Source organism: Silurus aristotelis, assembly GCF_946808225.1.
Source record: "Silurus aristotelis genome assembly, chromosome: 6".
Lineage (NCBI taxonomy): Eukaryota > Metazoa > Chordata > Actinopteri > Siluriformes > Siluridae > Silurus > Silurus aristotelis.
The window spans coordinates 590,287-607,043 of NC_139579.1; the positions used below are offsets into that span (position 1 = coordinate 590,287).

Here is a 16,757-nt window from a genome sequence, read left to right on the forward strand (position 1 = left end):
TTGGTTGTCTGCCACTGTGCCTTATATTTAGTGGTTGAGCTTCATGAGAGACATGACTTCATTATCTATCACTCTTCATTCTCTTCTATCATCATTCTCCATTTTTATTTGTTCATAAATTTCGGTTTACAAATAAACGGAGATTCACACAAATTAATTCAATTCACAAATCAATGAAAAGGAGAATTTAAACAGGATTGAGTATTTATTGGATTATGACTGGGGACCAGGTGGACATTCACTGGGCTGATGTATGAGTGAGATTCTTCATCTGAATGAAATGTTTTAATGATCATTAAGTTTTTATTGGGCTATGTGGACTACTCACACAATGATATTGTTAGACACACACATTGAAAGACACACAATTACATTGTTATACACAATATATACACATTCAGACACAATTATTGTTAAAATTATTATTTATTCATTTTCTAAAGCATCAGGTTTTAAAAATATATATATATTTTTATTATAATTTTTTTTAAACCTTTTTAACCTTTTTATATATATATATATAATTTCCATCAGCACTGGACTGATTTCTGAGGTAAGAAAAATGTATACTACTAAGTTAACATGTACATTGCAATGTACTATTTTGTAACCTGAAAAATAATTGTAATCATCACCGAGTTCTGGGGTAACAAAAGAATACACATATAAGGGAAACAAGAGATACACTGTAGTATAATGTTTTGTTACCTCAGAATTGCTTCAGAAATATTTTTGATCAGCACTGGACTGATTTCTGAGGTGACAAAAAATTTACAGTTTTGATGGGACAAGTATACACTGCAGTTTACTTGTTTGGTTACCTCAGAAATAATTTTGATTAGCAGTGTACATTGCGTTTTTATTTTTACTTCAGAAAGCATTACATTATTTGTTATTTCAGAAATCTTTTTTTGTTGTTGTCTCAGAATTAATTTTGATCAGAACTGGAATGCTTTCTGAGTTAATAAAAAAAAGTTAACTTCTGAGGTAACCAAAAGAGTACTTTTTTTGTTACCTCAGAAATCAGTCTAAATCAAAAAGATTACTTATGTACTTTTTTGTTACCTTATATCAGTAGTAAAGGAGCAGATCTGGACGGATCATGGATAGAGCATGTTCGGTGAACTGGGATATTTGTATTTGTAACTTAAGAAATCTTTTCCATATTGCCTGAGAAATAATTTATAACAGCACTGGACTGGTGTGTGAGAGAACAAGTATACACTGCAGTGTAATTTTTAATTACCTCAGAAACCAGTCCAGTGCTGTTCAAAATTTTTTTAAATGTAAATTTTTTTTTAAAAGTTCACTTCTGAGGTAACACAAAAAAGTACACTGCAGTGTACTTTTTAGGTTACCTCAGAAGTGAACTTAAAAAAAAAAAAAAAAACTTAAGAAATATTTTCAGTGCTGATCAAAATGTAATTTAAAAAATATTTTTTATGTTGCCTGAGAAATAATTTTTAACAGCACTGGACTGGTTTCTGAGGTAACAAAAAAAAAATTACACTTCTGAGAAAACAAGTATACACTGCAGTGTACTTTTCTTTTTACCTCAGAAATTGTTTTTGTTGCGTCAGAAAAAAATTTTCTCAGCAAAATTCTGAGGTAAAAAAAAAGGACACTTCTGAGGTAACCAAAAAAGTACACTTATAAGTACACTTTTTAGTATTTTAGGAAATAATTTTGTTTAGCACTGGTCTGATTTCTAATGTAACAAAAAAAAAAAATCTACATTTCTAAGAGAACAAGTGTACACTGCATTTTTGTTACCTCATAAATCACTACTTTTTGTTTGTTGCCTCAAACATAATTTTGATTACCATTGCACTGATTTCTGACAAGAAAAAAAATAGAATTACACTTCAGAGGTAACAACAAAATACAGTGCAGTGTACTTTTTGTTATCTGAGAAACCATTACTTTTACAAGTTACCTTAACAATAATTATGATTAGCACTGGACTGATTTCTGGGGTATCAAAAAATATTTTTTTTGTTACCTCAGAAACCTTTTTTTTTTTGCCTCAGAAATACTTTTTATTGTAACAAATTAAATAACACTAAGTTAACAAAACAATGCAATTTTTGTTATTTTAGAAGTCATTACTTTATTTGCTACTGCAAAAATATTTTTTTGTTGTTGCCTCAGAAATAATTCTGATCAGCACTGGACTGATTTCTGAGATAACAAAAAATATATATACTTCTGAGGTAACAATTGCAGACTGCTTTGTAATTTTTTTGCTACCTTAGAAATTACAGTCGCATTTTTTCAGCACGCGACTGATTTCAAAATTATTTCTGTGGCAACAAAAAAAAGATAGTACACTGCACTGTACACTTGTTACTTCGGAATTCAGTCCAAATAAACACATTTTTACAATTATTTGCTAATGAACTGCAAAGTCTTGGAAAAACATGGGTTGTCTTGTCAGTTGAAGGGAGAAAGGTCTGTAGTTCTTTTTACAGTTTACAATTGTGACTCTTGTTTGCTGGACAGAATGTCAAGCAATTTGATGGAGAGCATAGTGGTAAATGGTGTTATAAAAAAAAAAGAAGTTGTAGAAAAGGGTAATGTTTACAAGGGTTTTCCTTGCAATCAGTGAAGCCAGTTGTTGCTTAGCATCAGAACTGGCTTTAGCAAGCTGCTTAATCTGGAACATGCATAAATGGAGTAAAAGGCCCATTCCCTCGTATGCTGCTGATGTTTTTTGACATGGTTCCTGGATTTGCATATGACTACATGCATGGAATATTATTAGTTGTTTCAGTCACCAACTGATTAACCTGTGACTGCAAATACCATGCAGAGCCTTGGTACAATGGAAGACAAATCGAGCAAATTGAAAGAAGGTTACTTGCCATACAACCACCTGCAAGTGTAACAAGACCAGCATGATAATGCATTCTCCTTCTGGATTAAATTCCCCCTAAAAACAATGACTCCACTCATGGCCTTATAAACGCATTTGTGCGCATGACCATTCATTATTCTGACACATTTATTACTTTTGACAAATCACCCCTTCAGAAATTAGAAACAAAGTAACTTTTTTCCCCTCAATTATGCTTCAAAATAAGCTGATTCTAACATTCATCAGTTGCTTTAAATAAAAAAAAGAAAAAGAGATTGCAGATACACATAATAATGACAAAGGATAAAGAGTAAAAAGTACCATAGTACAAAAATTCTAAATAAAAATTCATTCACTGATATTACTGTGTATCCTTGTTAACCTGTTCAGGGTTGCAGTAAATCAGAATACTAAATCAGGAACACTGGTCTCAAGGGACCATTGACTAAAAGCTTTTCCATAAGAGCATGTTCAGCTGGCACCTAAGGATGTGATGCACAGGTATCACCTATTGGCCATGTAATGTAATTAGCTGTAGTCAAATCAGAATTATTTCTCCAAATTGCTATAAACACAACCATGTTCTAATGTCTTGAAAAGGTTTCCAGTTTGTCAGTTACAATCATCAACCTTACAATTAAAACTTCCCGATTAGTTACACAATTGTACTTTTCATCCCTTTAAAAAAACAATTGTAATCCCTAACTTAGGAGCTGATGGCTTTACATTAGAGCACTTGTGTGTCCTTAATGAGCTTTGATAAGCATAGCGCCGCCCACATTGTGCACAGAGGTACAACTGTGTGGACACGCTGATGTGCCTGAAGATGTGCCTTTTGACTAAAAGTCTTCCCACATTGTCTACAGTGTAAGGGCTTCAATCCTGTGTGGATTCGCTTGTGTACTTGGAGACTAGTCTGATAAGTGAAACTCTTCCCATATTTTCCACAGTGATATGGTTTCTCTCCTGAGTGGATATTTGGAGAACACTCTGACGAGTAAAACACTTGCCACATTGTTCACAGTGATATGGTTCCTCTCCTGTGTGGCTACGCTGATGTATTTGAAGATGAGATGGTTGGATAAAACTCTTTCCACACTGTTCACAGTGATACAGCTTCACTCTTGTGTGGATACGCTGGTGTACCTAAAGAATACTCTCTCGACTAAAACTCTTTCCACACTGTTCACAATGATACAGCTTCTCTATAGTGTGAATTCGCTGGTGTTCTTTGAGATGAGAAATTTGGGTAAATCTCTTTCCACACTGTTCACAGCAATATGGCTTCTCTCCTGTGTGGATTAGCGTGTGTCTTTGATGAGTAGACATTTGGATAAAACTCTTCTCACACTGTTCACATTGATATGGTTTCTCTCCTTTGTGGATATGCTGGTGTCTTTTCAGAAGAGCAAATTTAGTAAAACTCTCCACAATCCGAACAGTGGTGCAGCTGGAAAACATAAAAAAGTTTCGATATACTGTAATCATTTTGGATTTTGTCTCCCATCATGTTATTAGAAATGCTTGCTAGAGTAATCTACATTAAATGCTGGAGCAGCCAATGGAAGAAAAATATGTGGATATTTACCTCCAGAAAATAGCAGAAAGTTAACAGCAACTTTTTTTATATTTTAATGAATAAAGTATGTATATATGTATGTATGTATGTATCACTCTAAGACAAACAAACCCTTTTCTGCTCAACACAGTGGAAATGTGGTTTTAGCACACCAGACTGTGAAAGATGAGACACATGAATAAAGTGTACCTTTGATCCAGCAGCAGAAGGAGGAGTGTGTGGGGGTTCTCCTAAAGATCTCCGTCTGGACTCTGATTTCATGATCAGAGGTGTAAAGAATCAGGACACTGGAAGAAAAATGCAGAGGTTCATGACTCCAGAATGTCCACTAGCTGTTCCCCGAGCAGCTCAGCTGCTACATCTCACTGTATCTCACCTTTGGGTAAAAATCCGCTAAATCCGGGACAAAAACGGTGTTGAAGCTCGCGCGCGAAAGATTTATAACGGCGAAATAAACGTCGATGTGCACGAGCCGATTTTAAAGCACAAGGTAAAAACTTCGTCTTTCTTCTTCTACTTTTGTTTATTGGTGGTCTGCATACCAGGTTTATGGTTTAATCTCGCCTCCAACTGGATTTGTAACTTAATTACAGTATATTAATAAAATAGAATTGAAATAAACTTGCTTTTGTATACTGTATTGGTGCCTTCCATTGCTCTCTAACCCACTGTCCTTGCCAATTCATGATTTTTTTCGACTTCTGCTTTACTTATTAATCTTTACTTAAAAAATTTGTTTAGTTTAGCATTAGTTTTAATGCTTGTTTAATTTATTTTTAAAGAGTCTCATTGCCCTGAGCTCACACATGTGCTGATACCCATACAAATGTCACATTTAATTCATGTTGTGGATTCTGAGTAAGCTTTCTCGTAGGTCATATATCTTCTCTTGCTGTATATTGTCTACTACAGGCTTGTTAAAGCTGAGAGAGGCGGTGCATTCACCACCACCCACTGAAGGGCTAACACAATTACCATTTGTTCTGTTGTAAAGAGTGATAGATTATTTGTTCTTTATTATCTTATTGGTAAAATTACTTTTTAGGAATGTTTATTGCTGCTGTGGTTATACTAATACTGGATTCTTGGAACCATTTGTTAAAAAACGCATGGTGCTGATGGATGGACGTGTCCCAAGAGTTGTGAAAGAACTTGTGCCATAGGAAATAACCAGAAAGGAGGGTATGTCTTGAGCATCTATAGAAGTGGTCCACACAAAGATTCTAAAGCCATTATTGCCATGCATCTTCTTTCCAGTTTATTAACAAGTTTTAGACCAGCTTTTTATGCATTATCACCATCAAATGGGCTGGAGTATAGAACATCATTTGGGAATGAGAATTATCCTGTGGAGGGGGAAGTGGTTTTAACTATAATCTTAAACTTTTTACTTTTAAAATCCTGAATACTGTGTCTTTCAGTTTTATTCTGCTTCCCTAACTAACCAAATGAAACAAAAATGCATACATTTTAGTTTGTTTTGTAGGTTTGTTCATCATGTGTATGTTTTGAGTATGAACAGTGTTGACTCTGTATAAAAGAAAGATCCAGGTTGGGGGTCAGCAACCACCGAAGAACAACGAAGAACAGATGAATAAATCGTTCATTCAAATATCAGAACATCTATTCTTAGAACTGATAAACATGAAATTTTTTTAGAGAATGCCATGGAAATGATGAGGCATCAAAAGATGGGTTCTTTAACTGAGATTTAATGTTGACGCAAAACTTTGCAAAGTAATCACACATTTAAATCCAAAGAAAAGCACAGGTAAAGGGTATAACTAAAGTACCACAAAGCCACTGTCCCTTTGCTAGAAAAAACATGGTAAGATTGGCTCTCAAAATGGCTCCTTTAGATGCAACGCTTGCAGACTCCTAATCTAGTTGTTGTTGTAAGCTTTAACAAGCAGGTGGTAGTAAATAAAATTGGTTGCATAATCAGAATTCATAGCATTCAAAAATAGTCACTAAGTTTTGCATGTGCGCAGTTATTGCTGAAATGCAGCTCACCTACTTTGACCAAAGAATTTGGTGGATTTAAAATCACCAAAATTCAAGAACTTTAGTATAAAAAAAAAAAAATTAAACAGTGGGATAAATTCTGGACAAAATCCAAGACAGCAGATTTTCTAATTAACCAGACACTCAGGCCAGAAGAAGAAATAGTAGAATAACAATAATACCTCAGAAACCTAAAACACAATCGGTCAGTTTGAAAATCTAGTTAGATTCAGGACTCCAAAACATTTGTATATATTATATTGCACCTGTATGAACGTTTTATGTCTACAGCTGTCTCTGAATGTGACTTTGAATATGTGGTACATTTTGTTTTGGTTTGTTGATCATTGGACTGGTAATTATGTAATCTGACTAATAAACTGTATCATGGGTATTATTCAAAAATGAGCAAAGAAACACAAATTATTATTATGCCTGGTAAAAAGAATTCTGTCAAATCAAAGCACTTAATTTTTTTCTTTTTTTAAATAAAAAAAATTGATCAGGAACACTGGGCTCACGAGGTCATGGATCGGAAACTGTTCCATCAAACAACAAAAAATTCCACTATATTTACTGTTAAATTTCACTTTACATCCCACTAAAAAGAAATTTTATATGTTACAGCTCTTTTCCCTAATCTTTTACCTTTTACGCTTTTTCTCATTGTGGATACGCCTGTGTTTATGGAGATTACTCTGAGAATTAAAACTCTTCCCACACTGTTCACAGGAATATGGTTTCTCCCCTGTATGGATACGCTGGTGACTAATAAGAGTACTCTGATGAGTAAAACTCTTCCCACATTGTCCACACTGATACGGCTTCTCTCCTGTGTGGACACGCTGGTGTACTTTGAGTTGACTTTGATTATAAAAACTTTTTCCACAATGTTCACAGTGATACGGCTTCTCTCCCGTGTGGATACGCTGGTGTAGTTTGAGACTACGCTGGTGATTGAAGCTCTTCCCACATTGTCCACAGTGATACGGCTTCTCTCCTGTGTGGATACGCTGGTGTACTTGGAGACTACTCTGACAGGCGAAACTTTTCCCACACTGTTCACAGCAATATGATTTTTCTGCTGTGTGGATACGCTGGTGTATTTTGAGATAATTCTTATAAGTAAAACCTTTCCCACATTGTCCACAGCAATAAAGTTTCTCACCTGTGTGGACACGCTGGTGCATTTGGAGACTGGTTTGATTAGTAAAACCCTTCCCACACTGCCCACACTGATACGGCTTCTCTCCTGTGTGGATACGCTGGTGTATTTGGAGATTACCCTGACGATTAAAACTTTTTCCACACTGTTCACAGTAATAAAGTTTCTCTCCTGTGTGGATATGCTGGTGTCTAAGAAGATTACTCTGAGAAGTAAAACTCTTCACACATTGTCCACACTTATATGGTTTCTCTCCGGTGTGGATACGGCGATGTATTTGGAGAGTTCTATGACAAATGAAACTCTTCCCACACTGTTCACAGTGATACGGCTTCTCTCCTGTGTGGATACGCTGGTGCATTTTGAAAAATGATTGTTGGTTAAAACTTTTTCCGCATTGTTCACAATGATATGGCTTCTCTCCTGTGTGGATCCTCTGGTGTATTTTGAGATGACTCTGATGAGTAAAACTCTTCCCACACTGTTCACAGTGATACGGCTTCACTCCTGTGTGGATACGCTGGTGTCTACTGAGATTACTCCGATTACTAAAACTCTTCCCACACTGTTCACAGTTATACGGCTTCTCTCCCGTGTGGACACGCTTGTGTCGATAAAGAGAACATAGATGGGTAAAACTCTTTGCACATTGTTCACAATGATACGGCTTCTCTCCTGTGTGGATACGCTGGTGTATTTTCAAAAGAGCTATTTTAGTAAAGGTCTTCTCACAATCCGAGCAGTGGTGTATCTGAAAACCATAATAAAAAGATTCAATATGTGCAATAAATTTTGCTTTACACAAAGAGACAGAGGTGGAAATGGTAAGCAGCATCAGATTCTTGGATCACACCTGGTCTCATAATACAATACAACTGGTCAGGAAATCACATTAGAGCATCCCCCCAGCTCCATCACAGACCGGTTTGGAAGCTGCTCAGCAAAAAATCATAATGCTCTACAGAGAGTGGTGAGGGCTTCCCAAACATCGCTGGAACATACTTAGCAACAATGGAGATTCTCTTCCAAGCCAAAGTCATCAGAAGAGCAATTAATATAAGACAATAGTCACCCTTAGCACAGCCTTTTTTATTCTGCTACCTTAAAGCAGACACTACAGGAGAGTTAAAGCAAGTGCATCGAGGCTGAACAGTTTTTACACACAGACCATTAGGCTTGTGAATGACACCAACTCACTGCCTTTCCCAATCACAGACACGGACTACCCTCTGACCCTGACACAATGCAAATTTTCAAAAATTACCTCTGCATATTCTGCACATGTACACAGCCTCCTTTACAACAGGAATCCCAACATGGACCCATTCTACCTCTACAGGTCTTTACACAAGCCTTTCTTTGATGTTAGACTGCAAGTGTGTGTCACCTTAGCCATGGTCCACTGTTTTTCCAAGCTCATGCACTGATTTTTCAGGAGGAAATCACTTGAATGTCATTCAGATATGCATTTATAGCTCATGATACATTATTAATCCTTACAAAGATTTCCAAAACACTAGGTGGATATCATACAACGATATGATCTTTACCACTGTGATCATAATGACTGGATCCCTACATGTTAGCCAGATGATAGGAAGTGACTTTTTATTACTGCGGTCAAGCAAACCACACTTTTCTTTGTTTGGCACATCTAATCATTTAATTTACAGGTTTGCCCATTCATTCAAATAATTCTTATTTAGAGTCTATTAGCTTATTGATTTTCAAGTTATTTTACTGAAGTAAAGGCAAAAATCACTCTAAAACTCAGTGCATTTTCAATCAAAATCCTATATTAAAAACATTTTCTTTTATAGGTTTGCCCAATCTTTTAAAGAATAATTTTTTTTTAGAGTATGCCTTTTTATTATTCTATTAAATCTCATAAAACTTTTGCCTTTATAAGTTTGCTCAATCTTTTAAACAGTAATAAAGAAAAAAAAAGAGTGTTTTCATATGGGACATGATTAAAAATGCACTGATATTTGGAGTGATTTTTACTTTTCCCAAAAAACTATACAGTGAAATGACTTGAAATGTGAAAGAAATTGGACAGGGACACTCGAAATGAGAAATATTTGAAAGATTGAGCAAACCTTTAAAATATAATGTTTTACAAGTGTTTCAATATGCCGATTAGAAGCAATGATGTTTATATTTCCTAAAAATTGTACAATAGAACAACCTGAACAGAAAAGTAATTCAGTGATAGTCAGGGTCACTCTAAATAAAGATCAACTGAATGAATTAGCAAACATATAAAGGAGAGTAATATAAAGGTGATTTTGCCTTTACATTTTACTGTATAATCTTAGACTATAGAGATGTTTTAAGAGTTTAGAATATGAGCCAATATTATATATATTTACACCACAAACACGAAATTGTATTGTTTGTGTTTTGATGAAAAATAGCAATACATACATTTTTGGTGTCTTTTAATTGTTGTTTGTTTGTTTTTTTAATAGCAATGACTTTACTGTTTTATAGTAGCGCCATAAAGATACATGTACGAAGCCCATTTCAGCACTGAATAATAAATAAAAGGTTTATACACTCAGATATAAACTCACAAAAGTCAGAATTCTTACTTAAGAACTCGCATTTAAGAGTTTATATATCACAATTCGCATTTCTTTACTGTGGGAAACCAGCTTCCACCATATACATCAGCTCAGAACAAAGGGTTAAATGTTTGGCTGCATTATGGGTGTTACATTTCAGCAGGTTCTACAGCACTCTTTCCTAACTCATCTTTGGGAAAAGAATAAACTGAGAATGTGGACATTTACACCCAAAGATAACAGAAAGTTAACAGCACTCTGGACCTGGAGCCCTCAGAGAAACAAACCCCAAACTTCTGCTCAACACAGTGGAAATGTGGTTGTATCACACCACACTTTCTGAGATGAGATGAGACATGAATAAAGTGTACCTTTGATCCAGCAGCAGGAGTGTGTGAAGGTTCTCCTAAAGATCTCCGTCTGGACTCTGATTTCATGATCAGAGGTGTAAAGAATCAGGACACTGGAAGAAAAATGCAGAGGTTCATGACTCCAGAATGTCCACTAGCTGTTCCCCGAGCAGCTCAGCTGCTACATTTCACTGTATCTCACCTTTGGGTAAAAATCCGCTAAATCCGGGAAAAAAACGGGGTTGAAGCTCGCGCGCGATAGATTTATAACGGCGAAAGGAACGTCGATGTGCACGCGCGGAAAGTGGAGAAAAACTCACGCGCCCAACATTAACTTCAGACCGGAGCGCGTGAAAGAAGTCTATAGGTACAAACAGGAGTTATTCACAACGCAGTGGGCGGGGCCAACGGGCTCGGGTTCTAAATCCTCAAACATCATTGGCTCAGACAATTTCAGGAAGTGAAATCTGATTGGTTGTCTGCCACTGTGCCCGATCTTGTGCTTCATGAGAGACATAACTTCATCATCTATCATTCTTCATTCTCTTCTATCATCATTCTCCATTTTTATTTGTTCATAGATTTCGGTTTACAATACAATGAAAAGGAGAATTTAAACAGGACTGAGTATTTATTGTTAAGTTAAATCAATTAAGTTGAAGCTTTATTATTATTTAAGGCTTCATTGAATGCTGAATTGCAGCCTATATACAGCATTCATACATATGAGTCCTTATTTTGCAGGTGTCTGAAGGCCAGGCGGGACTGTGGTGGAGATGCGGAAATCGGTGGAGCGATTAGTGCAATACGCAGACTGCAGTGAATCCAGAGAGGAAGGCATAAGGGTCTTGGATGTGTATCATGATTACCATCTCGAAGCACTTCATGATGATAGTTATTGAGGACACAAAACACAGTTACAAGGGTAATCTTAAATTACATTGGAACAGATCTGCTCAGAGAGATGTCGAAGATGTCAATGAGAACATCCATCAGTTGGTCTGCACATCCTCTGGCACCCTGTTAAATATGTTGTCTGGTCCTGCACCTTAAACCTTACCTCAGAGTCACATTATTCTGTGCTTCAAATCAAGCATAGAAGCTGTTCAGTGCATCTGGAAGCGAGTCATCACTATGGCAGGCAGGTGATGAGGTGCTCTGGTTGCTGATGGCTTGGATGCCCCGATACATGCCCCGTGTGTCACAGATGTACATGAAGTATTTGTGGATTCTCTGGGCATGTGCACACTTTGCCTCTTTCATGGCCCAGGGCAGTTTGATCCCCGATGTTCTTAGAGTGAACTAGTGCTGCAAATAAAGATTTTCCTGATAACCGATTAATCAGACGATACATTTTTCTTAATTAATCAGATTTATATATATATATATATATATATATATATATATATATATATATATATATATATATATATATATATATATACACACACACACACACATTTTTTAATAGGCTGTTTTGCTTAACTATATAAAGCCCCTTTAATTTTGCCATTTTAATGTTTATAGTAGCTGCTTGTTGAGGAGTGTATGGGGGGATTTCAAATTCACTTATGCTGGGCCGTTTCCTTCTGTGTAAAAAAAAACAACAACAACAAAACATTTGAGTATGCAAGGTGTAAATTGTGTAAATCAAAATTTGTGTTCTTTTGAAAGATAATTGAAGATGGCAAGTTGACAATGCAAAATGTCAAACATTTTTTACCCCATACCCCCATACACTCCTCAACAAGCTCCTTATTTGCTGCTTTTAGATTTAGTATTTGACCGCACCATTTTAATTGAATCATCACAATGTCATGAGTGAACCAATTGTGTGACCTGATGCTTGCAAATCACAAGAGAACAGATCCAGTGCGATTTTCCTGAAGTTATAAACAGTTATAGCACACAATAGCACTTCATTAAACTACACCATTTTGACATGATGAGGATTCTAGAGTTTTTACTCACTGTGATGTTCCACCTTCATCCCTCACACCAGTGCGTTTCTTTTCTTGCTGCTGGTTGACCCTGAACTCTCCGCCCTTTCACAAGTGGCTATGTATCTTACCATCATGCTAAACGTAACCTGAGCAGCACAACTAATCCATAACTGCTTTCAGTGACAACGAATTTCATTATCGATTATTATCAATTTTTATCAATTAGTTGTTGCAGCCCTACAGTGAAAGGTGAAGTCTTCCTTTTCTGCTTTCCACTTTGAAATTCAACAACTCACACTTGAGAGAACTGGATCTGTAAGAAAATAAACTAGAAGGCTCAAGAAAAAATTTATTCTCTGCTTTTCAGGATGATGAACATAAAGAACTACAGGAACTGATGAAAATTATCATCTCTATGCTAGACAATAATTTTTCACAGCACCTTACTCACGATGACATTTCTTCCTGCTCCTCAACCACAGACACTATTATGTTGTTGTTCATGAAGTACGTCAGTCCAGATTTTGATTATTAATTAACTTTCTTATTTCCATTAGATGATAAAGGCTCTGGTGTTTTTGCATTCAGAGCAGTGAGAACTGCATACAGTTCCAGAGTCCTGAAGTTACTGTGTCACAGTTGGACCCTGGAGAAACACCGCTATGCTATATTTTAATGCTGTAAAATGTTGCATAATAATTACATTTACTTTATTAAATTATAACATTATCTTTTAATATGTTGATACTTACAGTTGGCACAATGCAGTCAAGCAGGTGAAGTTCCCTCTGAGTCTGCTGAACCCAGTCACCCATCATACTGCCAGGGAAGCTTGATTCTTCATTCTGTAATTTCTGTCTCCATATTTAAATCCTATTAGAAACCTTCAGTCTCAATTAAGCCCAAGAGCACGGCAATGCTGCAAGACCGTTTGGCTGATTTACTTATCCCAGAATATAAGAGCATTATTCAGGCTCTGTTGATGAATTAATGGTGAGGATGTAATTTGACTAATAAACTTATAAAATGTATCACAGGTCACCTTTATTATATTAAAGTTGGAGAAACACAAAAGATAAGCAACAGAGCAAAGTACCTAAAGGTTTACACATTTAACATTTCAGATGTGAAATAGACTTGAAGGTCAGACAAACCTTATCTTACATCTTATAGGTCCAAACAATTCAGTCCCTGATCTTATTGTGTAACCATGTGTTTCTGGTCAGGGTTGCAGTAAATCAGAAAACTAGTTTAGGAACACTGGGCTCAAGGGACAATGGATCTGAAGCCATTCCATCAGATCATGTTCAGAAAGGTCTGGTGGGTGTGGTGCTCATGTATCCCCATCCTTTTTGCTATAGAGTATAGCTGTAGTGTAGTTCGTCCAGAACAATCTCTCCACATTGCCTGTAAACACAACATTTTTCTGATGGTATAGAAAGCTGTCCAGTTTGTAAGATCCATTTGTTAACATTAGAATTAAATGTTTCCATATATTTACAGTCTGTACACACTTTTAAATAAGAAATTAAAGAACAAGATTTTCAGTTTGACAAATTAACATCATGAGCCGATAGATGTATGTTAGGGCACTTGTGTTTCCTTAAAGAGCTTTGATAAGAATAGCTCCGTCCACACTGTCCACAGAGGTACAGCTTCTGTCCTGTATGACTCTGCTGGTGGCTGAGGAGGGCACTTTGAGCACTAAAACTCTTCCCACACTGTTCACAGCGATACGGCTTCTCTCCTGTGTGGATACGCTGGTGTTCCTGGAGATGCGTCTTTCGCCGAAAACTTTTCCCACATTGTCCACAGAGAAATGGTCTCTCTCCCTTGTGGATACGCTGGTGTACTTGAAAACAACTCTGATAAGTAAACCCCTTCCCACAGTGTACACAATGATATGGTTTCTCACCTGTGTGGATACGCTGATGTGTTTGAAGATTACTCTGAGATGTAAAACTCTTTCCACACTGTTCACAGGGATATAGCTTTTCTCCTGTGTGGAAACGGTGGTGTCTAAGTAGATTACTCTGAGAAGTAAAACTCTTTCCACACTGTTCACAGTGATACAGTTTCTCTCCTGTGTGTATACGCTGGTGTCTAAGTAGATTACTCTGACAATTAAAACTCTTCTCACACTGCCCACAGTGATACGGCTTCTCTCCTTTGTGGATACGCTGGTGTATTTTGAGATGACCCAGACGATTAAAACTCTTCTCACACTGTTCGCAGTGATAAGGCTTTACTCCTGTGTGGATACGCTGGTGTCTAAGGAGATTACTCTGACAATTAAAACTCTTCTCACACTGTTCACAGTGATACGGCTTCTCTCCTGTGTGGATACGCTGGTGTGTTTTCAGAAGAGCAATTTTAGTAAAACTCTTCCCACAATCTGAGCAGTGGTGCATCTGGAAAACAAAATCAAGATTCAGTATACCAGAATCATTTAATATTTTTTTTTGTCACGTTATTAGAAATATCTTCAACAATAATCTAATACGGCTTAAACACTAAATCACTAATGTAATTTGCTATAGCAACTAGACTTTCAGGTTTTCAAATGCTGGTGGGGCTGCTAAAAAAAATGATAATACACAACCCAAATGTAAACTTTTAATTAAAATAAATGGAACGCAATAATATTTTAATCTTATAAACCCATATTTCATTCACACTAGAACATAGAAAACATATACAATTTTTAAAATGAGGAAATGTACCATGTTTAGGAAAAAACAAGGTCATTCTGAATTTGCTTCCTTCAATACTCCTAAAAAATAAATAAATAAAAATAATAAAAATAATAATAATAATAATAATAATAATAATAATTTTTTTAAAAGCTGGGACAGGGCAACAAAAGTCTAAAAAAAGTTTTATTAAAATTAAATAGTTGGATAAACATTTTGCAACTAATAAATATGATGATTGGGGTATAAAGAGTGTATATTAGAGTCAGACTTGAGATAAGATGTAACTGTCTACAAATTGAGGAACAATTTTCGAATAATGTTCTTCGATATCAACTTGCAAAAAGTTGAAGTCTCATAATTTACAGAAAATAATATCAACATAAATTGAAAAGAATCTGGAGAGAAATCTCTGTGAAATCTCTGTGCACAAGGGACAAGGGTGAAAATCAATATTGGATGGGTATGATTTCCTAAACATGATCCAGAACACAACCATCCCCACTGGGCCAAAGCTCAATTTAATATCTACAGAGGCAAAGTGGAAAACTGTTCTTTGGTCAGACGAATCAATTTTTTTTATTTATTTTTTTGGATACTCTGGACTAAAGAGGACAGGGGCCATCTGGCTTGTTATCAGCGTTCATTTTAAACAGCTCATCATTTAATCTCTGATGCTATGGGTTGCAGTGTACCTTTGATCCAGCAGCAGCAGGAGTGTGTGAAGGTTCTCCTAAAGATCTCCGTCTGGACTCTGATTTCATGATCAGAGGTGTAAAGAATCAGGACACTGGAAGAAAAATGCAGAGGATCATGACTCCAGAATGTCCACTAGCTGTTCCCCGAGCAGCTCAGCTGCTACATTTTACTGTATCTCACCTTTGGGTAAAAATCCGCTAAATCCGGGACAAAAACGGAAAAAAAAAACTGGACCGGAGCGCGTGAAAGAAGTCTATAGCTGCTGTGATTAGTCGGTCCGTAACGGAAACGCGATTTGTACTGCGCATGTGCGTAAATGCGTCTACTTCCTGTCTGAAGTATGCCGAAAAAATATAGGATTGTTGTTGTCAATGCCCGATCCGTACCAGAACTAGTTCTGTACTAGTGATTCTCTTCAGAAGGGGTTTAGAAAGAAGGCAGCAGGAAGTACCTGCAGTTAACAAGCAGGGTTTGGAGAGACATTCGATTAGAGTAGATTCACCTTTGTGATTGTGCGAGGTACATGTACAGAGCCAATGAAATAGTCATCTATCCAGAAGTGCAGATGTGGACTATTTAGAATAAATAATAATTGCTGACCTTAGTATGCTACCATTAACTTCGAATATTGCTTTTTACCATTAAATACTATCATGTTTAAAGATTTTACTAAATCATACAAAACTAATGTTGTTTGACTGGAATTGTAGAAGGTACGCGTGCAACGCTAAGCACATCTTTTGTGTGTATATTTAATTTGTTAGGGGATTGTCTGATATCCATTAATTTATACCTTTTTTTCTTACTACCATTCTTTCTTTGGCTCTGTCTTCACTGTTTGTGTACCTGGCTATCAGTTATGCCATTGCATTTCTAAAACCTTTCTAACAAGTTAATTTG

At 36.3% G+C, this 16,757-nt stretch overlaps 1 protein-coding gene and 1 long non-coding RNA gene across 4 annotated transcripts; one reads left to right on the forward strand and one right to left on the reverse strand.

Moving 5' to 3' along the window:
* Nucleotides 1-51: 51 nt before the first annotated feature.
* Nucleotides 52-10,616, forward strand: LOC310728061. The gene is made up of 3 exons (XR_014534169.1): nt 52-257; nt 5,482-8,385; nt 10,564-10,616. It is a non-coding gene; the product is annotated as an uncharacterized lncRNA (long non-coding RNA).
* On the reverse strand, nt 6,131-16,472 carry LOC310728036 (uncharacterized protein). 3 transcript variants are annotated; one of them, XM_083545082.1, is made up of 4 exons: nt 16,038-16,472; nt 15,854-15,948; nt 14,381-14,876; nt 13,495-13,872 (listed from the first exon to the last, which is right to left on the reverse strand). In XM_083545082.1, exons 2-4 carry the CDS (start codon nt 15,920-15,922, stop codon nt 13,799-13,801), a joined length of 639 nt encoding a protein of 212 aa, XP_083401208.1. In that variant the 5' UTR covers nt 15,923-15,948; nt 16,038-16,472; the 3' UTR covers nt 13,495-13,798. The 3 variants fall into 3 exon arrangements, with proteins under 3 accessions (XP_083401206.1, XP_083401207.1, XP_083401208.1); XM_083545080.1 differs by lacking the exons at nt 13,495-13,872; nt 14,381-14,876 and adding an exon at nt 6,131-8,356 and having other exon boundaries at nt 16,038-16,447; XM_083545081.1 differs by lacking the exons at nt 13,495-13,872; nt 14,381-14,876; nt 15,854-15,948; nt 16,038-16,472 and adding exons at nt 6,131-8,356; nt 10,544-10,635.
* Between the last annotated feature and the right edge of the window lie 285 nt (nt 16,473-16,757).

Excerpts from the sequence above, each read along its gene's own strand:
- LOC310728036 (XM_083545080.1), bottom strand. The coding sequence starts at position 15,922 with ATGAAATCAGAGTCCAGACGGAGATCTTTAGGAGAACCTTCACACACT. Across the intron at positions 8,357-15,853 it reads CTGCTGCTGCTGGATCAAAG|ATACACCACTGCTCGGATTG; the intron begins GTACACTGCAAC and ends TATGGTTTTCAG.